This window comes from Pelobates fuscus, chromosome 5 (genome assembly GCF_036172605.1).
Source record: "Pelobates fuscus isolate aPelFus1 chromosome 5, aPelFus1.pri, whole genome shotgun sequence".
In the NCBI taxonomy this organism is placed as follows: domain Eukaryota; kingdom Metazoa; phylum Chordata; class Amphibia; order Anura; family Pelobatidae; genus Pelobates; species Pelobates fuscus.
Window position 1 is genome coordinate 133,061,425 of NC_086321.1, and position 23,396 is coordinate 133,084,820.

At 42.9% G+C, this 23,396-nt stretch overlaps 1 protein-coding gene across 3 annotated transcripts in view; it reads right to left on the bottom strand.

Moving 5' to 3' along the window:
* SCARB1 (scavenger receptor class B member 1) overlaps positions 1-23,396 on the bottom strand; it is a 103,696-nt gene that overhangs the window by 45,107 nt on the left and 35,193 nt on the right. For all 3 annotated transcript variants that reach the window (XM_063454333.1, XM_063454331.1, XM_063454332.1), the window contains exons 2-5: positions 10,339-10,499; positions 9,256-9,397; positions 8,585-8,788; positions 5,535-5,630 (exon numbers count right to left, since the gene is read on the bottom strand). In XM_063454333.1, the coding sequence (XP_063310403.1) occupies positions 5,535-5,630; positions 8,585-8,788; positions 9,256-9,397; positions 10,339-10,499 (603 nt within the window). The remainder of the gene's footprint in view (positions 1-5,534; positions 5,631-8,584; positions 8,789-9,255; positions 9,398-10,338; positions 10,500-23,396) is intronic.

Genomic DNA, 23,396 nt, shown 5'->3' on the forward strand with positions numbered 1-23,396 from the left:
CAGTTTTCGCGCAAGTGCGGAATATTTTTTAGAAAGGAGGGTGTTTTTAAAAATAAAATAAATGTATGGACATTTATCTTTTTATTTCTACTTTATCCATGTTTATAATGTTTTTTTTAACTTTATAAAATTTAATGAGAAAACAATAAAGTAAATTGAAATTACCTTTACTAGTGATTAATGAGGTCCTTGAGGTTGATGCTGCGAGACTAAATATTATCTGGTTCGATTTTCGTAAGGTGGATGGGGGGGCTGTAAGGTGGGTAGGTGTTCTGTATGGTGGGTAGGGGTTCTGTATGGTGGGTAGGGGTTCTGTATGGTGGGTAGGGGTTCTGTATGGTGGGTAGGGGGACTGTATGGTGGGTAGGGGGACTGTATGGTGGGTAGGGGGACTGTATGGTGGGTAGGGGGACTGTGAGGTGGGTAGGGGGACTGTGAGGTGGATAGGGGGACTGTGAGGTGGATAGGGGGACTGTGAGGTGGATAGGGGGACTGTGAGGTGGATAGGGGGACTGTGAGGTGGATAGGGGGACTGTGAGGTGGATAGGGGGACTGTGAGGTGGATAGGGGGACTGTGAGGTGGATAGGGGGACTGTGAGGTGGATAGGGGGACTGTGAGGTGGATAGGGGGACTGTGAGGTGGATAGGGGGACTGTGAGGTGGATAGGGGGACTGTGAGGTGGATAGGGGAACTGTGAGGTGGATAGGGGAACTGTGAGGTGGATAGGGGGACTGTGAGGTGGATAGGGGGACTGTGAGGTGGATAGGGGGACTGTGAGGTGGATAGGGGGACTGTGAGGTGGATAGGGGGACTGTGAGGTGGATAGGGGGACTGTGAGGTGGATAGGGGGACTGTGAGGTGGATAGGGGGACTGTGAGGTGGATAGGGGGACTGTGAGGTGGATAGGGGGACTGTGAGGTGGATAGGGGGACTGTGAGGTGGATAGGGGGACTGTGAGGTGGATAGGGGGACTGTGAGGTGGATAGGGGGACTGTGAGGTGGATAGGGGGACTGTGAGGTGGATAGGGGGACTGTGAGGTGGATAGGGGGACTGTGAGGTGGATAGGGGGACTGTGAGGTGGATAGGGGGACTGTGAGGTGGATAGGGGGACTGTGAGGTGGATAGGGGGACTGTGAGGTGGATAGGGGGACTGTGAGGTGGATAGGGGGACTGTGAGGTGGATAGGGGGACTGTGAGGTGGATAGGGGGACTGTGAGGTGGATAGGGGGACTGTGAGGTGGATAGGGGGACTGTGAGGTGGATAGGGGGACTGTGAGGTGGATAGGGGGACTGTGAGGTGGATAGGGGGACTGTGAGGTGGATAGGGGGACTGTGAGGTGGATAGGGGGACTGTGAGGTGGATAGGGGGACTGTGAGGTGGATAGGGGGACTGTGAGGTGGATAGGGGGACTGTGAGGTGGATAGGGGGACTGTGAGGTGGATTGGGGGACTGTGAGGTGGATTGGGGGACTGTGAGGTGGATTGGGGGACTGTGAGGTGGATTGGGGGACTGTGAGGTGGATGGGGGACTGTGAGGTGGATGGGGGACTGTGAGGTGGATGGGGGACTGTGAGGTGGATGGGGGACTGTGAGGTGAATAGGGGGGCAGTATAGTGCGTAGGGGAGCTGTGAGGTGGGTAGGGGGGCTCTATTGTGGGTAGGGGGGCTCTATTGTGGGTAGGGGGCTCTATTGTGGGTAGGGGGGCTCTATAGTGGGTAGGGGGGCTCTATAGTGGGTAGGGGGGCTCTATAGTGGGTAGGGGGGCTGTGAGGTGGGTAGCGAGGCTGTGAGGTGGGTAGGGGGCTCTATAGCTGGTAGGGGGCAGTATAGTGGGTAGGGGAGCTGTGAGGTGGGTAGGGGGGCAGTATAGTGGGTAGGGGGGCAGTATAGTGGGTAGGGGGACTGTGAGGTGAATAGGGGGGCTGTATAGTGGGTAGGGGAACTGTGAGGTGGGTAGGGGGCAGTATAGTGGTAGGGGAGCTGTGAGGTGAGTAGGGGGCAGTATAGTGGGTAGGGGAGCTGTGAGGTGGGTAGGGGGGCTCTATAGTGGGTAGGGGGCTGTAAGGGGGGTAGGGAGGCTCTATAGTGGGTAGGGGGCTGTGAGGTGGGTAGGGGGGCTGCATAGTGGGTAGGGGGGCTGTGAGGTGGGTAGGGGACAGTATAGTGAGTAGGGGGGCTCTATAGTGGGTGGGGGGCTGTAAGGGGGGGGTAGGGAGGCTCTATAGTGGGTAGGGGGCTGCATAGTGGGTAGGGGGCTGCATAGTGGGTAGGGGGGCTGTGAGGTGGGTAGGGGGGCTGTGAGGTGGGTAGGGGGGCTGTGAGGTGGGTAGGGGGGCTGTGAGGTGGGTAGGGGGGCTGTGAGGTTGGGAGGGGGGCTGTGAGGTGGGGAGGGGGGCTGTGAGGTGGGGAGGGGGGCTGTGAGGTGGGTGTGGGGGCTGTGAGGTGGGTAGAGGGGCTGTGAGGTATGTAGGGGGGCATTATAGTGGGTAGGGGCATTATAGTGGGTAGGGGGCTGTTAGGTGGGTAGTGGGGCATTATAGTGGGTAGTGGGGCATTATAGTGGGTAGTGGGGCATTATAGTGGGTAGGGGGCATTATAGTGGGTAGGGGGGCATTATAGTGGGTAGGGGGGCAGTGAGGTGGGTAGGGGCAGTGAGGTGGGTAGGGGGGCAGTATAGTGGGTAGGGGGCAGTGAGGTGGATAGTGGGCTGTGAGGTAGGTAGAGGGACTGACTGTGAGGTGGGGGCGTTTGAATGGTGGGTAGGGGGCTGAAAAAGGTAAATACCTTTCAGTGTCCTCTTGGTACGGTGGGCAGCTTCCCAGTAACGTGTGGGGGTGGAGCTTGAGGGCAGGAGGCAGAGCTTCTGTTTGGGGGCGGGGCATGCGACCGGAATGATTTTAGAGTGTGCAGGGAGACTGAGAGGTCTCCCTGCAGCTGCTGGCAGCCACACCAGCCCCCAGCTCCTCCCTCCTTCCTCCCCTCGGACTGACAGGCTGGCACAGTCTGAGGGGAGGATTAATCAGAATGATTAGGTCTGTCAGCCCAGCCCCAGCCACACCAGCCCAGCCACCCACTCTCTCAAACAGAGGATTTAGCCGCCGAAATCCCTACCGCCCACCTGGAATCCTGAAACGCCCACTAGTGGGCGGTAGGGACCAGGTTGACGACCCATGGTATAGATCATTCCCCTGCAATTTCACTGCTCAATTCACTGTCATTTAGGAGTTAAATCACTTTGTTTCTGTTTATGCAGCCCTAGCCACACCTCCCCTGGCTATGATTGACAGAGCCTGCATGAAAAAAAAACTGGTTTCACTTTCAAACAGATGTAATTTACCTTAAATAATTGTATCTCAATATCTAAATTGAACTTTAATCACATACAGGAGGCTCTTGCAGGGTCTAACAAGCTATTAACATAGCAGGGGATAAGAACATCTTAATTAAACAGAACTTGCAATAAAGAAAGCCTTAATAGGGCTCTCTTTACAGGAAGTGTTTATGGAAGGCTGTGCAAGTCACATGCAGGGAGGTGTGACTAGGGTTCATAAACAAAGGGATTTAACTCCTAAATGGCAGAGGATTGAGCAGTGAGGCTGCAGGGGCATGTTCTATACACCAAAACTGCTTCATTAAGCTAAAGTTTCAGGTGACTATAGTGTCCCTTTAAGTTCTCCTGCAAAATGTCTTGATAAACTTGGGAATTCATTTTTCCTTCGATGATAGCAATCCGCCCAGGCCCTGAAGCAGCAAAGCAGCCCCAAACCATGATGCCCCCACCACCATACTTCACAGTTGGGATGAGGTTTTGATGTTGGTGTGCTGTGCCTCTTTTTCGCCACACATAGTGTGTGTTTCTTCCAAACAACTCAACTTTGGTTTCATCTGTCCACAGAATATTTTGCCAGTACTGCTGTAGAACATCCAGGTGCTCTTGTGCAAACTGTAAAGGTGCAGCAAGGTTTTGTTTGGACAGTAGTGGCTTCCTCCCATGAAATCCATTCTTGTTTAGTGTTTTACGTAGTGTAGATTCGCTAACAGGGATGTTAGCATTTGCCAGTGACTTTTGTAAGTCTTTAGCTGACACTCTAGGATTCTTCTTCACCTCATTGAGCAGTCTGCGCTGTGCTCTTGCAGTCATCTTTACAGGACGGCCACTCCTAGGGAGAGTAGCAGCAGTGCTGAACTTTCTCCATTTATAGACAATTTGTCTTACCGTGGACTGATGAACAGCAAGTGTTTTGGAGATACTTTTATAACCCTTTCCGGCTTTATGCAAGTCAACAATTCTTAATCGTAGGTCTTCTGAGAGCTCTTTTGTGCGAGTCATCATTCACATCAGGCAATGCTTCTTGTGAAAAGCAAACCCACAACTGGTGTGTGTTTTTTTATAGGGCAGGGCAGCTGTAACCAACACCTCTAATCTCATCTCATTGATTGGACTCCAGTTGGCTGACATCTCACTCCAATTAGCTCTTGGAGATGTCAGTCTAGGGCAGGGGTAGGCAACCTTCGGCTCTACAGATGTTGTGGACTACTTCTCCCTTGATGCTTTGCCAGCAATATGGCTGTAAAAGCATTATGGGAGATGTAGTCCAAAACATCTGTAGAGCCGAAGGTTGCCTACCCCTGGTCTAGGGGTTCACATACTTTTTCCACCTGCACTGTGAATGTTTACATGGTGTGTTCAATAAAAACATGGCAACATTTTATTCTTTGTGTGTTATTAGTTTAAGCAGACTGTGATTGTCTATTGTTGTGACTTCGATGATGATCAGATCACATTTTATGACCAATTTGTGCAGAAATCCATATCATTCCAAAAGGGTTCACATACTTTTTCTTGCAACTGTATGACCTGTACAACAAAACTGCTTTATTATGCCAATCTTGTTTTGGTTCTTACAGTGTCTATTATGTGATGTTAAAATCCTACATCAAGTTTGGCTCTTGTATGCACACCCCAAGCTATATGGATATTTGAGACCAGGAACAAAACAGGCAGGGTGGAACATTATACATTACAGCTGTTCTTCCCTGGCCTGTACATTTCCAAGCTCGGACCTGTAAACAGAAGTCCTGTTTGCTCTCACAAAGTTCTAGTGATACCATTAGAATAGTTTAATTTACATCCAAAGCCATGTTTTACTCTTGCAGAATTACCAACAGTACTGCACGTGCATGGTTTGTTAATTAAGGACTATTTATGCCAGACTCAACATGCCACGACAGGTAATTTGTAAATCATTCTTAAAACAAAATAATACATCAGTGAGGTCAGAGCACCCTGGTTATAAACCACTAGAACTCCCAAAGAGAGTGAGCTGGACGGAGGGATTTTATAGACTGAGAACAATGACAAAAAACAACAACAACATCTGATACAGATACCATTCCATAGCATCTGGTTAAGTACGAGAAAAGAAGTAGAGAATAAATTTGCATTAGAAATAATATCAGAAAATAAGGACACAATTTGTTATTGAAACCCTCCGTCCCCCCGCCCCCCCCAAAAAAATAAAACACCATACCTCTGTAAGCCCATTCCATGTATCAATCATTTGTACTTTGGTAATGTCTTTTATTCCTGTGTTCACAGTAAATACACCAGTATTTGAATTGTTAAACTAGAATTAAAAAAATTTAAATAAAAATGGTTATTAACATTTTGTCACGCTGCATAATAAAATACTACACAGAGGAAATATGTATGAAGGTAGTGAATATTTGCTCAAACTTTCCTGCACAATCTGTCACTGCTGGTGCCCAGGAATACTAGTAATTATTAACAAACATTCAAGGATTCCTTCATTTTGGAGTTTGCAAAATGGCTTAAATTCTAGAGACTTTTTGGAATAGCGCATTTTGTTTACCCATCACAAAAGCCTAAAACTTAAATTACCGTATTTTTCGCTCCATAAGACACACTTTTTCCCCCCTCAAAAGTGAGGGGAAATGTCTGTGCATCTTATGGAGCGCATGTGAAGGTTTACTTACCTGTCTTGTAGCGTGGGCCGGCAGCACAGTGCGCACCGCGGTACAGGAACTTCCTTTCAGTCCCGCCGGAAACCGGAACTTGAAGTTCCAGTACCGCGGTGCGCACTGTGCTGCCGGCCCACGCTACAAGACAGTGCACTATGGGACAAGGGGAGGGGGGAGGAGGAGAACACTATGGGACAAGGGGAGGGGGGAGGAGGAGAACACTATGGGACAAGGGGAGGGGGGAGGAGGAGAACACTATGGGACAAGGGGAGGGGGGAGGAGGAGAACACTATGGGAGGAGGGAGAACACTATGGGAGGAGGGAGAACACTATGGGAGGAGGGAGAACACTATGGGAGGAGGGAGAACACTATGGGAGGAGGGGAGGGGGGAGAACACTATGGGAGGAGGGGAGGGGGGAGAACACTATGGGAGGAGGGGAGGGGGGAGAACACTATGGGAGGAGGGGAGGGGGGGGAGAACACTATGGGAGGAGGGGAGGGGGGGAGAACACTATGGGAGGAGGGGAGGGGGGGGAGAACACTATGGGAGGAGGGGAGGGGGGGGAGAACACTATGGGAGGAGGGGAGGGGGGAGAACACTATGGGAGGAGGGGAGGGGGGGAGAACACTATGGGAGGAGGGGAGGGGGGGAACACTATTGGACAAGGGGATGGGGTTAAAGAACACTATGGGAGGAGGGGTTAAAAATCACTATGGGATAGGGGAGGGGGTTAAAGATCATTATGGGACAGGAGAGGGGAGTGGGTGGTAAGGAACACTATGGGAGGAGGGGAGGGGGGAGAACACTATGGGAGGAGGGGAGGGGGGGGGAGAACACTATGGGAGGAGGGGAGGGGGGGAGAACACTATGGGAGGAGGGGAGGGGGGGGAACACTATTGGACAAGGGGATGGGGGTTAAAGAACACTATGGGAGGAGGGGTTAAAAAACACTATGGGATAGGGGAGGGGGGTTAAAGATCATTATGGGACAGGAGAGGGGAGTGGGTGGTAAGGAACACTATGGGACAGGGGAGAAAAAAAAATATTCTGAACAAACTTTCCCATAGTAAAAAACACTATGGGATAGTTTGTTCAAAATATTTTTTTTTCTGGGTTTCCTCCTCTAAAAACTAGGTGCGTCTTATGGTGTGGTGCGTCTTATGGAGCGAAAAATACGGTAGATGTTTCAACTAGTGGTTAACACTACATTCATTGTACAATAAAGGTTATAAACACAGACTACCCAAGCATTCCCATCTGGAGCCAATTAAGCATCATTCACTTGCAATTTCACCAGTAAGGAGTCAAAGACACTATCCAATCAAAAGGAGTTTGTTATTTACTTATTTTGAAAACAGCTTGTGGTTGCACCCACCTGACTGTTTTAAAATCTGTTAAGATAAATCCATTACGGTGATCTATCCACCCAGGGCCGGTGCAAGCATTTTTGCCGCCCTATTTGCTTCACCCAATCATGCAGACCAACATACGCCGACTCAAGTAGACACACGCACTAACCCATGTAGACTGATGCACACAGACTCATATACACACACTGGCCCATGCAGACCCAGACACATACACACAATGACCCAGACAGACATACATAAACATTGCCTGCGCCTGGCTGCCCATAACATCCTTTCTCAGCATATTTACCTGTTCCTGTTATGCTCCCGCCCACTTCTCCCCACGTACAGGGGAAGGGGCGGGAGCGAGGAATTAAAGCACCTGCGCACTGCCACCGCAACGGATGCCTGGGAGGGACCAGTCTCTTAGGGCTGTTGAGTATGCCGCTGGACGGGTATTCTACCGGGCGCTAGTCAGCAACGGTGTAAGTGCTTCCGAGCGCCCGGTAAAATGGTTGGCGGCATACCCAGAATAATTTAAGTTGAAGGAGGGGCGGCCGCAGCACAAACATATAGCCAGGGCCACCTTAGATGCAAGTAATCTGTCACTTTTTGTTCATACTTCTACCCTTTGTGTCACTACACCCCACTCCCTCTAGCATGTAGCTCATTGAGCAGGGCCCTCAAACCCTCTGTTGATGTGCGTCCATTTGTCTGGTTACAATTACGTATCTGTTAGTCCACCCATTCTACAGAACTACGGAATTTGCTGGCGCTACATAAATAAAATAATAATTGGAAAGTTATATTCTGATTTACATGCCAAACCAGATTATAGGGTTATAAATAAACTCCAATAAGTTAGCATATTATAACAAGTCCACAAGTATTTCACAATTATATGAAATTGCAATTTCTATATAAAAAAATTATTCTCAATTTGATAAGCCTACTCCAAAGAATGTACAGCATACCAACAGCACTATCATCCTTTGGAAACAATGCTCAGTTGTTTTTCGCTTTCGTACTGCAAAGGAAGAGTTACAGTAAATGCATTCCAGTTTGTGGCAGATTAAGACAATTTATTAACTAATTAACATTTAACATGGAACGCAGATAACTGGTGAAGTGCCTTTTTTCAGTAGCGCTCCTTTCCAGCTCTAGGATAACATTTCTAAAAAGCCGAAAATACATACATTCATAAATAAACACACAAGCAAACAAACCAAAAACCTATTTTATACTTACATCTGAAAATAAGCCAAATTTGTCTTTGAAAGGAAGTTTGCCAGGCAGAATCATATTTATAAAATCCAAAAATGGATCTTCGTAGCCCCATAATATTTCTTTGACTGTACGGTTCATGAAGGGTTCCTCATTAAAAGTTGCAAATGCACCGCTGATAATCCATTTAATGGGAAGAGACAAATCTTTAACCATCATTGATGAAGCCTGATGGATGGTTGACATAAAAGGAGAATTTTTTTTTTTTTTTAAAAATATCAAAATCAAAAAACAATTATTCCAATTATATTAGCATTTGAAGGTTCAGTTTGAATGAAATATAGAATTAGTTAAAAGCAAACTACCAGTAATGTTATATTTATTACACAAATTTGCCGGCTTACTTCTGCAAATCTTTGCAGAAGGTTTTCTGCAATGGTTGTAGGGGTGGCCTGTATAAAGTGCAACGTACAATCACCTGTAGTAGTGTATTTGCAAATTGCTGCAGTTAGACAGAAGAGAAATGCCAACTGGCCTTTGTACTTTTTTTTTATCCAAGTATAAATAAAATCAAAATAATTTAATATAAACAGGTTATATCTTGCCTTTAAAACTAGAGAAACCTAAAATGTGACCTACATAAAAATGAGTCCTGTGGTATAGACTATGTATCCTAAGTCAGCGGAAACGCTTACCAAAAGAATAATGTTTGGGACTATCATATGGTCATCTTCTGAGCCTACAGATTTGTCAGGTGCAAAGAAAAACGTACGATTTTCTATGAATGTGACTGTTCCATTATCATGAAAAGTGAGGTTGGTCTTTTGCTTGTACTCCCTGAAAGAAAAACAAATGGTGATTATATTAATAGATCATGCTACCGTCATAGAGAACAAAACTGACATTTAAGACATTTTTGATCTAACCAGACCTTAACAGTCCATTATAAATAATACATAACTAACAGAATGCAAGTCAGTAACCATCAAGATATTTTTACAAGATAGACAGACAGACTGACAGTAGTTCAAGGCAAATCAGTAGTCTGGTCAGCCAATGGAGATCAAAATGCATCAAAAAGTTTCCATCAACATCTGCTGTACCAGCCAAGGAGACCAGACATTGTAAGGACGTCAACAAAAGTCATTCAGACCGTTCTAGGTTATGTCAATAATCTATCATTTTTACCAAGGATTACAGATGTTTTTCAACTTGCACCAAGGATCTGAATTCTGTTTGACCTTCGTTCCTGCTTCGTAGCAAACCGTTCATACAGATTTATTTATTTTTTAAATTGTGAAACATTTAAAATGCAAGGATTTTGTCTCGCTGCTGTGGATTTACACTGATAATTTACATTTAGCAGAATTAAAGTCCATTTTAGGACATTGTCAGATATTCGATTTCTGAAAATCCAAGTGATATCAGAACAGTCATAAATCAAATGGTTGTTAGAGTCAAATCAATATCTGTAGGAATCACCCACATTACAAGGAATATTCTGTACAGTATCCTTGTCTGATATCTTTATCAAGATGCCCAGACACATTTGTTATTTTTAGCTAAACTTGCAGTTAAAACAATGTAACACCTAATGGTTTAAAAGCAAAGGTATCCTTTAACAGGTTTACTACATAAGGTTTGGACCATTTCCAAGGTATGGTTGATTGGCTATTTGTTTTATTTATTTGGATTTTAATTTTATTATTTAAAATAAATAAAATGAAGTATTAAAGAAAACCACAACGATCATTAAACCATTCTATAGACCATCATACCTGTACACATATGGGCCTCGTTCCCGGACTCTTGGTTTCTCCCCGAGAACAACTTCTTTGTGGTTTACAACTTCAAAGATGTAAATAGACATGTAGAAAGGAACTGGGAGGTCCCGCCACATCTCAAAAGCAAACCCGCTAGAGGGATCGATACGGACATTCTGTAGCAGGGAAAGAAAATACAAACAGGATTAAAAATTCAAGAATAAACCAAGTATATTTGCCTCAAGCCTTTAACAACTACATTTTATAGGAAACAAAGAATTAAAGATAAATTCAGACTTAAAGTATTATAATCAAACCATGAACTTTACTATATAGATTTTTGCTCTGAGATAGTCGGTGTGAAGACGCAGTAGATACTTGTGCACAGGTTGTGCTGTAGGCAGGGCCGGATTAACATAGGGGCTGATGGAGCTGCAGCTCCAGGCCCAGGCCCATGGAATAGGCCCATTGGTTTTAAAAAAAAAAAAAAAAAAAAATTTTTTTTTTTTTTTTTTTTTTTTTTACACACTACTCCTAGGGTTGCCAGATATTTCTCATGTATTTCTTAGGGTTGCCAGGTATTTCTCAGAAGTATTTCTCAGGTATTTGAGGCTGCCTAGCTGGTGCCAGCATTGCAGTAATACCGGCAATACAAATGTCTGTTGTATAAACATAGATTATTCTGCAATACCAGCGCCGGCCAGTAGGGGTCGCTGTTTGTGTGGAGAGAGGCAGTGATAAGAAGTTACGGCATCTCCCTCCCTGCCTCTCTCTACTCACTGATCCGCGGGGGAGCAGCTCTGCACAGAGAGTCCAGACAGCAGCTCCGAGGCATGGGGACGCTGAGACATTGGGACACTGGGGAACATGGGGACCCTGAGCATGGACGTCCGCAGGAATTTTTCCGTGGGGGGAGGGGGGGGCATAATTGTAATGACATCCATGCTTGGCCCCTTTTTGACAGTGTCATGAAAGGGAAGGAGCATAGTCATTTTCACATAAAGCAAGGATGAATAGCGTTTTCACAACTATGGTGTTAGGAATATATGTTTGTATTCCTGACACTATAGTGTTCCTTTCATCAAATTACAGGAACATTCTGGTCACCATAACAACTTTATCTAAATGAAAATGCTGTGATGCAAAGAGGCCCCTGGGTGCTCTTTCTTTGAAGGGGTGAAACCGCTCTCAAATGGTTTACCCCCAAAGGCTTCCTTCAGCTCCAGATCTCCAGGTCGCTCAGTGGTATTCGACTTCTGAAACAGAGTGTCAGGAAGTGCAGATTGACGTTGGGCATGGGTGCCGCTGATTGGCTAGAGTGGTCAGCTGACACTCTAAGCCAATCACTAGTTCCCGATTCCTAAAAATGTTTTAGCCAACAATGTTTTAGCCAATCAGCGGCACCCCTACCCAGCGGCCCTCTGTGTTTCCTGACACTCAGTAAATAAAAGTGAACACATTAACACTGATATTGTTTCCTGCTCCCTCTTCCTACTCCTTGCTGCCCCTTCCTACTCCTTGTTGCCCCTTCCTACTCCTTGCTGCCCCTTCCTACTCCTTGCTGCCCCTTCCTGCTCCTTGCTGCCCCTTCCTGCTCCTTGCTGCCTCTTCCTGCTCCTTGCTGCCTCTTCCTACTCCTTGCTGCCTCTTCCTACTCCTTGCTGCCTCTTCCTACTCCTTGCTGCCTCTTCCTACTCCTTGCTGCCTCTTCCTACTCCTTGCTGCCTCTTCCTACTCCTTGCTGCCTCTTCCTACTCCTTGCTGCCTCTTCCTACTCCTTGCTGCCTCTTCCTACTCCTTGCTGCCTCTTCCTACTCCTTGCTGCCTCTTCCTACTCCTTGCTGACCCGTCTTGCTCCTTTCAGACCCTTCCTACTCCTTGGTGACCCCTCCTGCTCCTTGCAGACCGTCCCTACCCCTTCCTGCATCCCCTTCCTATTCCTTGCTGACCCCTCCTGCCTCTTGCAGACCCTTTCTACTCCTTGCTGACCCCTCCTGCTCCTTGCTGCTCCTACTTTACCCTCCTGCTCCATGAAAACCTTTCGACCCCTTCCTGCTTCTTGCTGCCCCTTTCTATTCCTTGCTGACCCCTCCTGCCCCTTGCAGAACCTTTCTGCTCCTTCTACTTTACCTTCCTCTATGCGGTCTCCCCCCACCCCCCATCCCTCACTTACCTGCTCTGTAGGCTGCCTCTGTGCTGCTCCCCTGCGGTTTCAGTCATGAGAGAGAGGCAGGGATAAGCTGTAGCTTCCTGCCTTTCTCAATTCACAGCGCCTACTGGCCAGTGCTGGTATTGCACTGTATTCTCACACTAAAACGAAAAATAGCAGCACAAGCTGAAAAATCTGGGGGGGGGACAAGTACCCCCCTTTACCACCCCCATTCAGACGCCCATGACCCTGAGACACTAGGGACACAGTGGCCCCATGTCTCCCAGTGGCCCCTAGTCTGTGTCCCCATGTCTCCCAGCCACTGTCCCTAGTGGCTCAGTGGCCCCATGTCTCCCAGTGTCCCCATGTCTCTAAGTGTCCCCTAGTGTCCTAGTGACATCAGGACACTGGGAGACATGAGGACACAGACTTTAAGGGACACTGGGAGACATGGGGATACAAACACTAGGGGACACTGGGCGACATGGGGACACTGAGAGGCATGGAGACACAGGGAGACATGGGGACACTGGGTGACTTTGAGACATAGGAGACATGGCAGTGTCCCCATGTCTCCCAGCCAGTGTCCGTAGTATCTCAGTATCCCCATGTGTCCCTGGTGTCTCTCAGTGTCTGTAGTGTGCCAGTGTCCCTAGTGTCTCAGTGTTCCCTAGACTCCCAAAGTCCCCTAGTCTCCCAATGTCTCTGTGTCCCCATGTCTCCTAGTGTCTCTGTGTCCCCATGTCTCCTAGTGTCTCAGTGTCCCCTAGTATAAAAGAAAAAATCTCAGGCACTCACTGTGATAGATTTAGGCAGGCTTATTGGACACCGCAACGTTTTGACCTGTACCCAGGTCTTTATCAAGTCTCCAATGTCCCCTATGTATCAGTGTCCCCTATGTATCAGTCTCTCAGTGCCCCATGTCTCTCAGTGCCCCATGTCTCTCAGTGCCCCATGTCTCTCAGTGCCCCATGTCTCTCAGTGCCCGTAGTGTCTCTGTGCCCGTAGTGTCTCTGTGCCCGTAGTGTCTCTGTGCCCGTAGTGTCTCTGTGCCCGTAGTGTCTCTGTGCCCGTAGTGTCTCTGTGCCCGTAGTGTCTGTGTCCCCTAGTATAAAAGAAAAAAATCTCAGGCACTCACTGTGACAGCTTTAAGCAGGTTTATTGGACACCGCAACATTTTGACCTGTACCCAGGTTTTTATCAAGTCTCCAGTGTCCCCTATATATCACAGTGTCTCAGTGCCCCATGTCTCCCCGTGTCCCCTCGTGTCTGTCACCCAGTGTCCCCAAGAGTCTCAGATTTCCCAGGTCTCCCAGTGTTCTCTAGTATCTGTGTCCCCATGTCTCCCAGTGTCCCAATGTCTCTCAATGTCCCCTAGTGACATGGGGACACTGGGAGACATGAGGACACAAACACTAAGGGACTGGGAGACATAGGGACACAGACATTCCCCCTTTTTGTGTATGTTCGCCCTTTCGGCCGTTCTGGTTATGTGATTTGTGTCAGTAGCCCACCATTTTACCGCATCTATTGACTTCCTGCGTTACTGGAGACTGCTGTTAGGGGGTATGGGTTTACTTGAAAGATGAAAGCATGAGATTAGCAAAGGGTATGTGTTTTCTCATAGTTGCATCCTATGAGTTTCCCTACAGCATCATCTCCATCAGATACATGACGCTTAGGAGGTAGGACTGTTTTAGTGTTTTGGTCAATAAGAGTTTGTAATTAGGCCCATCATAATTATCAGCACCAGGCCCACTGGGCTCTTAATCCGGCCCTGGCTGTAGGTACAACTTGTTGGCATTGCTGAGGGCAGAAGCCCGAAGAGGCGTGCTGAAAAGCCCCCCTAGGCATGATTTTGGCACCCTTACATTGCAAGACTGATAAAAAAAAAAAAAACCCTTCATTTCCTACACAGACAAAGATGCTTTTTGCCGATTGTTCAGAATCAGTTGGTCTTTTTGGCGCATAGCAACACCCCTTCTTATTGGGGACTAGTTAAAATATGCATATGAGAACCAAGTGGTTATGGTGTCAGATTGCCTTGGCACTACCCCATTGGAAGAAGTTAAACAGTTTTTGAATAGTGTAACCTTTTACCTGGGTCCACAGAGTGCAGTCCCAGCTTTCTCTACTTCCAACCGAATACCGGGAGTGCATAGCGTAGCTCACTGTTTGAGAGCAATTAGCTCAGGAGAATTAACAGAAGTTCTGGCTTAGGAACTTCCACATCTACACCATACATAGTGGAAGCCGACCCAAACTAAGAAGTCAAAGTTTAAAAAGGTTTTGACTCCTTACAAGGGCACAAATTGTGCCAGGGTACCTTTGCCACCACAACAACTACTGCAATTTTAGAGTGTTAATTTTATGTGAAAACGGGGTGGGCGAATTTACGCAGAAAGTTACATTTTTTTTACATTTTAAAACCACACACACGGAATGGAGTTAGGCTCTTGAGTCATCCTCAGACATTTCCTGCACAGAATAAGCCAACCTTTTCTAATTTGCATAGTCATACATGTTTGAATGGCTTTAGGTAATGAATGTTTGTCAGTCATTTTGTGAAATACACAGTCAGGATATGGTCATTGCCTAGTGTGTGCCATTGAGAGAGAAAAAAAAAAAAGTGAGCAAACTACGGTAGGTTTTAGAATAAATTCCAAACTCAAAAAAGGATTACATTTTCACAAGAACACTCATACAGTAATATGAGTTATCTGCAATCAGAGTGCATACAATGCTAAGGCTGTACTATATGCATAGATGCAATGTGGTTGAATACTTTAGAGACACACACACAAACCTCATTTGCAGTGTAGATAGGTTCCGTGTCTAAAGTCTCATTTAAAAATTGCTAAACCTGTCAAAGAGTGCTGTGCAAGCCTAGTACTACTGACCTGTCACATTTTGCATTGGAGTCACAAAATTGGAATGCCTTCTTTGCCAGATGAACTCTACAATAAAATTATAGAAGTAATTCTTACCTACATTTCACTATATGAAAAGTAAATAAGGAGACTCCACCATATCTGCCTCCACTGAATCACATGCAAACAATGCTGTAGTAACCAAACATACGTACTTCTAGATTGCAAACAGTCAAAGCAGTGCTTCAAATAAATGAAATAGTGATGTAAAATAAGTGTTCACTTTCTCTAGCTTCAGAGCTCATTTGTTTAAAATGCCAATAGGACTTTGTTCATATTAGCACCTTATCCCATAAAATATACTGAAAGAGAGCAAAACCTCTGACATGATTACACCAAATATAATGTTATTTACAAAAGGAGCGCAGAGTTGATTGGTCTTTGGAAGATGAAAACTGGTTATTGGGAGGGAGTGCAATGTTTTGGCTGGCTTCAGTGTCAGGCAGAGCAAAGCCATGCAAGTCATTTGAGTGTACATGAATAACCTTTGTCACATTGGCCATTTGTTACACAGAGAGGCTTGTTTTTGGCTGATAAGGATTTCTGTAATTTTCAGCGAAATCCTAGACAGTGGTCTGTGTCAAGAGACATAGTGTACTCTGGAGTTAAAGAGACACTGTAGGCACCCAGACCACTTCAGCTCATTGAAGGGTCTAGGTGCAAACTACCATCACACTTAACCCTGCAGTGGTAATTACTGCAATTTTTATAAACTGTAATAATTACCTCTGAGGGTAAATTGCCCCACAGAGGCATTAAAGGAACACTATAGGGTCACGAACGCAAACCTGTATTCCTGACCCTATAGTGTTAATACCCAAAAAAAAAAAAAATATATATATATATATATATATATACACACACACACACACACACACACACACACACACACACACACACACTTTAAAAAAAAAAAAAAAAAACACAACACTTTAGTTAACACAAACGTGCAAAACGGATAACCGGCCTGCTGAGGGAATGTGGAGGCGGACGGCCAGTTCTAAGCAATGAAGGCAGGCAGTGAGTGAGCTGTAGTATTCTTGTATGCCCTGCAGTGAAGCCTGGAGCCAAAATATGAGGTCACTCCAGCTCTGGCATCACTAAACAGCAAGCAATGGAGCAGAGCTTGAAGATGACCAGAGGCCCAACTGGACTCAAGGGATGCCCCAGAAGTGGGGAGGCTAGGTGGACTTAAATTTAATTGAAGCCTATTTCTGGTGTGTGCACGCATGTGTCAGTGAGTGTATGTTTAGTTTGTGGAGAATGGACTGTTGGGTCCAGAAAATAAATATATGACCAGTCCCCCGTCCAATCACAGGAATTTATTACGCACCCTCCCCTCAATCAGCAATTCCTCAGATGCATTTAATCAATACATCTGTATGGTGAACATTCAGCACCTCAATCCACAAAACAGACACTGAATGTAGGTGCAGCGCTGAGATAGGAAGCACTTTAGCGGCCGTCTGGGTGACTGCAAATAGAGGTGTTACTAGGCAGCAATGTAAACACTGCCTTTTCTTTGAAAAGTTAGTGTTTACATTGAAACCTGCAGGGACAGGCTCTAGTCACCAGAACCACTACATTAAGCTAAAGTGGTTCTGGTGACTATATGGCCCTTTAAGAATTGTATTTTTGTTGAAAAGGCTTTGTTCATTAGAATAAAGAAAGTTAAAAAAAAAAAAAAAAAAAACACACACACCAATGGCTTCTAATTTTAGCTGGCTATAGATACAAATCAAATTTCAGTGACCTAGTGCCGCCTCTCCCCCATTCCAGTAAAAATCATTTTACCTTGCTTTTTCTCGTCCCTGCTGCCTGTCAAGTCATACTGGACACATCACCTCCACTGTTCTGGTCCAATCCAATGCTCCTCATACAAAACATTGGAGACTATACAGCAAATCAATCCAATTAAATGCTTCTCATAGGAAAGCATTGATTTGAATGCTTTTCTTTGAGCAGTATCTGAAGACACTTCACGTCCTCATGGACGTCGAACATCACATGACAGAGTATCACTTGGCTGTTACAGTGGAAGTGCCTCTAGAGGCCGTTAGTCAGTGTGACTACTTCATTTAGATAGAGTGGACTGGATGCACTTGGTGGTTCTTTAAGCTGTAGTGGTTGTGGTTCTTAGAATGTCCCTTTAACAGTTATTGCCAGAACTTTGTCAGTATCCCCATTGGGTCAGGGGAATGCCTAAACCTGGAGTATTAGTATGGGTTAAGGATTACTGATCTATCAAACTAGACTTTTCCAATGCCTATCTCTTTCACCAAGAAGTGTTGCTGCCAACAAGCATGACATTGGACACAGTGTCTGTTTATTCTCTTTTAACTCCCCATATCCTAACTTGAATTTGTGACATTGATACCTGGAATCAGTCTAATCACACAGCCTGCAATTATATCATTTAAATCCTAGTTCAAGCAATGTAGTTAAATAGGAGGTGGTGTTAATAAGTCATTAATATCTTGTTTTACTGATCTGTGCAAATGATTTTTTTTTATTATTTTTTTTAAAGCAGCAAAAAATTGTTTGTTCACCCAGGCACATCCTAGAGCAAAATTTGCAGGACTAGTTATAACAAAAACAGACCAGGCCGTTTCAGAGATGTAGATTTTTTTTTTAATATAGTATAGCACATTTTTCACTCACACGTACCATTCTAATGCATTTCTCTTACCAAACATTCTTAGCCGATCACTGGCACAAATGGGGATAAAAAAAAAAAAAAAAAAAATATTATATATATATATATATATATATATATATATATATATATATATATATATATATATATATATATATATATATATATATATATATATATATATATTTGTGCCAGGACCAGGGGGAGAGACAGAGGGTTCAAGATGACAGGGACCATGAAGACAGCTTTGAGATTAAAGTGTTTGAATAGGATTTAATTAGATAAGGCAAATAGTTCATGTCACTACAGGTCACTTGGTTCCAACTACTATGCAATAAAGTAGTGGAATAAGCTTTTTCTAAGTTTATGCTTTTTCAAAGTTCTGTGATTGCCGTTCTTGTTTTTGTATGTATGAGCAAGCAAGGGTATGGAGGCATCTAGTTCAAGGTTGATAGATTACACAAACCGATTCCCTCCCAAATGTGTATGATCCTATACTTTTACAGTTGTAAATACATATTTCAAGTCTCTAGCAATTCCACCTCAAGGACTTTTAAGTGGTAATTAACAAAATTGAATATGTGCGAAAAAAAATAGAAAGGAATAAAAAATGAAAAATTGGTATTATTTCAGCTGATCTGGAGAAATGTGGAGCTTTGCTTAAACAAGTCAGACTGCCTAAAGCATTTTCTACGATAAATAGTGATTCAGAATATCCCATGTTTAACCCCTTAAGGACCAAACTTCTGGAATAAAAGGGAATCATGACATGTCACACGTCATGTGTCCTTAAGGGGTTAAGCAGAAATTTCAGCTTATTAAGTTTGTTTTTTGGAATGTGCTTCAGACACACAGTACCAACAAGTAATGGGGATGAGGTTATCTGGTAATTTAATGGACACCGCATTGTTCCACTAAAATTACTACTGTATAGAAGTACTGACCTAGCTAAAGGAGGAAAATAAATAAATTTAAAAAAACAAACAAAAAAAAAACACAATTTTAGTGCCAATCAATTTTGACTTGTTGGGAAGTCAAAAAGGATATTTTGACCTAAATTCACTTTGCTGTCCCATCACTTCGCACACCTTATTACTATTGCCATGAAAAAGGTTACTTATTAGACCAGGAATTGCAAAGACTTGACTAGTGACTTCTCACTAGTGAAAATTGAGGAGGAAAAAAAAATAAATTATATCCAGCAGGAGCTTCCATTATCTCATGAGTAAGCCCTGCAGTGCACGTCTAGCTCATTGGCTGAGACTGTCAGCTATTGAACGAAACCCAATTGTGCAGGGCTTGGCTTATTGGCTGAAAGCAGAGTTTACAGCGGTCTGTCCAAGTTTAATGTAGTAGTTAAGGTGCTTTGATAGTTCCTTTAATATAAGCCTAATTTTTATTTTATTTTTTTATTCTCTTTCTTTCGACACTCTGATTTAAAAAAAAAAAAAAATATTTAATGACTGGCATTGTCCAGCTCCCACAAGCCGAAACCAATGCAAAGACTGAAAATGAATAGGAGAAATAGAAACATTGTTTCAGATCTTCTGGTCACTGTATGCGCATGTAAAAATTAATGACAGGGAGCCAAGATGGAGGTGCCCAAATGCAGGAAGAGACATTTATTTCCACATTTAACTTTTCACATAATATGAAAAAAAAAAAAATTCCTAAAATTGACAGTTCCTCTTAAACAAGTTACTGCTAAGGTACATGCAGAAATTCTGTATGAAACACTGCACAGATATTTAATGCTGGTGCCTTAATGATTGATGTCCCTCATAACCAGTCTGAAACGAGGATTCCGTGCACAGAGGTTCAATCATTGTCTGAAAGCACTCTCAATGAATGGCAGGCCAGCATTCCAGGAGGCTCAGCACTTGATCCAGTGCTATCCACTACAGCAGGTAGAAGTTACTTTATAAAACAAGCTATACATGCATGCATAGATTTGTGGCTGGGGAACGTTCCTTTATCTCATTGTGACTATGCTTTAAATTGTGGAGGGAACTCGAACACAAAATGTAAAAATCATAGCAGATGTTCTATGTAAATCGGTCAAAGAGTAAGTAACACTAGGCTAGTATTCTAACCCACAAGCAGGAAGCCCCAGTCATAAGACTAAAGTACTAAGGAAAACAGAAAAAAATTAGAAACCCACAAACACAAGTATGTGACTAGTTATAAATGCAAAAAATAAAAAAGGGAGAAACAGAAAAAAAATAAACACAAAACAAATTGGTCAGGGCTGGGTTTGGCTTGTGATCTGCCTCCTTGACAGTTCCGGTCAATCCAATGCTTTCCTATGGGAAAGCATTGTGATTGGCAAAGATAATTATTTCTGATGATGTCAGCCAAGGAGGCAGATAAAGTTCAGAGCCAGCAGCAGCAAACTGGAGTAAAGGTAAGATTTTGCTATATTTAGGGGTGCAATAGATAGTATTAACATTATAGTATTAACACTATAGGGTCAGGAATACAGATTTGTGTTCCTGACCCTATAGTGTACCTTTAATGTCGGGCAATTTCAGTTGAAGTGAACCTGTCACAACAGATCGGCTCATTTTCAGCAATAATATATTTTTACCATATTGTGGTTGTTTTGTTGTGAAAAATGTTTTAAATGCAAAAAATTTTATAAAAAGTAGAACGTTCCTTTAAGGGATTTTATTTAAAACTAACTTCTCATTAGAGGTGGAAGGTAAAAACGGAGAATAAAAAATAAAAAAAAAATAGAAATAAAAATTATATACACATACAAATTTATTGATTTTCTTTTTCTTTTTTTTTTTAAAACATCAGAAAGGTATTTATCCCATAAGTTTGTACCATTATCTCTTAATAATAGAATAAATACCAATTCATCATATGTTGTTATATATAATGACGTTTCTATAAAAACCACTTTTTTTTTTAAATATTATTTTTATTAGACGTAAGACCAGCCATAGGGTATCAATATCTAACCTATTGTACCATCATAATCTATATCAGCCAATATGTTGAGACCTTGCTTCCCCCATAGTCATGCCTTCTAAAACTAAACATATAAAACATACATGACAAACTACTCATTCAAACAGTGCACCAAAGCCATTAGAGAATATCTGATGAAAGTTTCTAACTTTAAGGACCAGTTTTTATTATTATGCTCTACATTATTGGTTAATGGATGTCTCGGTTATCCAGGGTTCCCATATCTTGATGTGTATATTTGTCATGTTGAGATTTCTATATACCCGTTTCTCCATTAAATGCGGATATCCTATTTGAAATTCCACTTCTCGCCATGAGGGGATATTTACGGTTTTCCAGTATCTGGCGATGCAAATTTTAACCGCCATTAATATATGAATTATTACATATTTTATAAGTTTACTTTTAGTGGGAATATTCATATGTAACAAAAATAATTATGGAGAGAGGCTCATTGTTTTTTTAAGAATATTCTTGATTATTGTAGATGTCGCTTGCTTTAACGAGTCAAGAATATAGCAATCCCACCAAATGGGTTTTAAAGTTCCCTCGTGTCTAAGACCTCTCCAACAGAGTGAGTCTGTAGGGGGGTGGAATCTTGCAACTCTTGCTGGGACCATATACCACCTATGAACCAACTTAATCTGTAGTTCATATTAACTTATACAACACCATTGATCCAATGAAAACTCACTTCCAATATCATTTTCCCACTTCAGTATAGATTTCATTTTTTCCTCATTATACCTGCTATATAGAACCTTATTTATTTTTGAAACCATATTATTCTTATGTTCTATCTTAAGGATATTATCTATGACTAAGGTGTTATGTATTGGGTTAGATTGAATAAAATGCTTAATTCTAATATATGTGAATTGTTCTTTATCAAGACCTTTTGTATCTATAAGAATTTGTTGAAACGATGTTATTTGAAGATCCGGCTTTAAGATATCGGCTAATTTTACCAAACCATTCTCCTTCCATTTTTTGATATTAATATCCTCAATATATATAATTGCAATATTTCAATTGGTGAATTTATAGTTAGTTGCTCAATGATCTCTAATTTTTTTCTTCAGCATTTGCATATTAGAAAAAATATCCAATATTATCTTATTTTTTATTTATAAAATGTTGGAGGATCAATCCAATATAACAATTTAATATCAGATATATTACTCGAAATTTGTTCTTGGTCTATCCAGAAATTCTCCTCATTGTTAAAGTTATTCCATTCTAAAATATGAGAGAGCATGATTGCGTCATGCACTTGATACACATCTGGGAAGGATATTCCGCCATCTGTAAATTTAGTAGTTATATATTTCAGGGCTATTCTTGATTTTTTTTTTTTCCCCCAGAGGTATTGCGAGAATATTTTTTGGTATTCTTTTAATATATCTTTTGGAACTTTCATGGGAATGGTTCTCATTATATATTCAAGTTTAGGTAGTAAATAGTGTCTAACCGCATTTGATTTTCCAATCCATGATACGTATAGATTGTTCCATTTAAGCAACGTATCTTTTATATCTTTGAGTAATGGGTAATAGTTGATTTTAATTTTTTGATTCCAGTCAAAAAACTTATTTTTATTCCCAAATATTTTATAGTCTCACTCGACCAAGTATATGGGAATTTAGATTTTAAAGATAGAAGTTGTTGTTCAGGTAAGTTGGTGTACATTGTTGGTGTTTGATTTATGTTGATTTTATAATTAGAAATAAATCTATACTTCTCAATTAATTAACTTGTTGATTTTCTATATCTCAAACAGTTTCATAAAACTAAAATTTAGTCACTGCTAAAATATTTTAAAGTAAGCAAATAATCTATACATATTTATAAGGGAAAGAAGGTGTCACACTAAAAACCAATTAAAGAAAAAGACACACAAGATAAGCAGATAGCCCAGGGCTTTACTCCTGTATGAGAATAAGCAGTCCAACAGATGTGGCTTAGTGCAGTGGTGTATTCTGGATTTGTGCTGCCCTAGGCACGACTAATTTCGCCACCCCCTTATCTAAATTTGCCCCACCGATTGGGCCCCCTAGTACACAAGACAAACAAGGCATTTACCTGGGCACTACCCTGGCTTAGTGTGGGAACAGCTAGCAGAGAGTAAAAGACAAGAACCGGGAGGGGGGGTGGGAATAATAGTAATTAATGTGAAGAAAAAAAAAATGGGCCAATATCCTGTACTGGATATGTTACCTTGAAAGTGAAACCCTGAGATTGCAGTAAAGCTGAAAAGGGTATTGTCACAGTGCAGAACAAAGATTGTGGCTACTGGATTAAATAGCCAATCTGGTCAAACTTCATATTTTTGCACACAAGGTATACAAATAATCTCTGGATT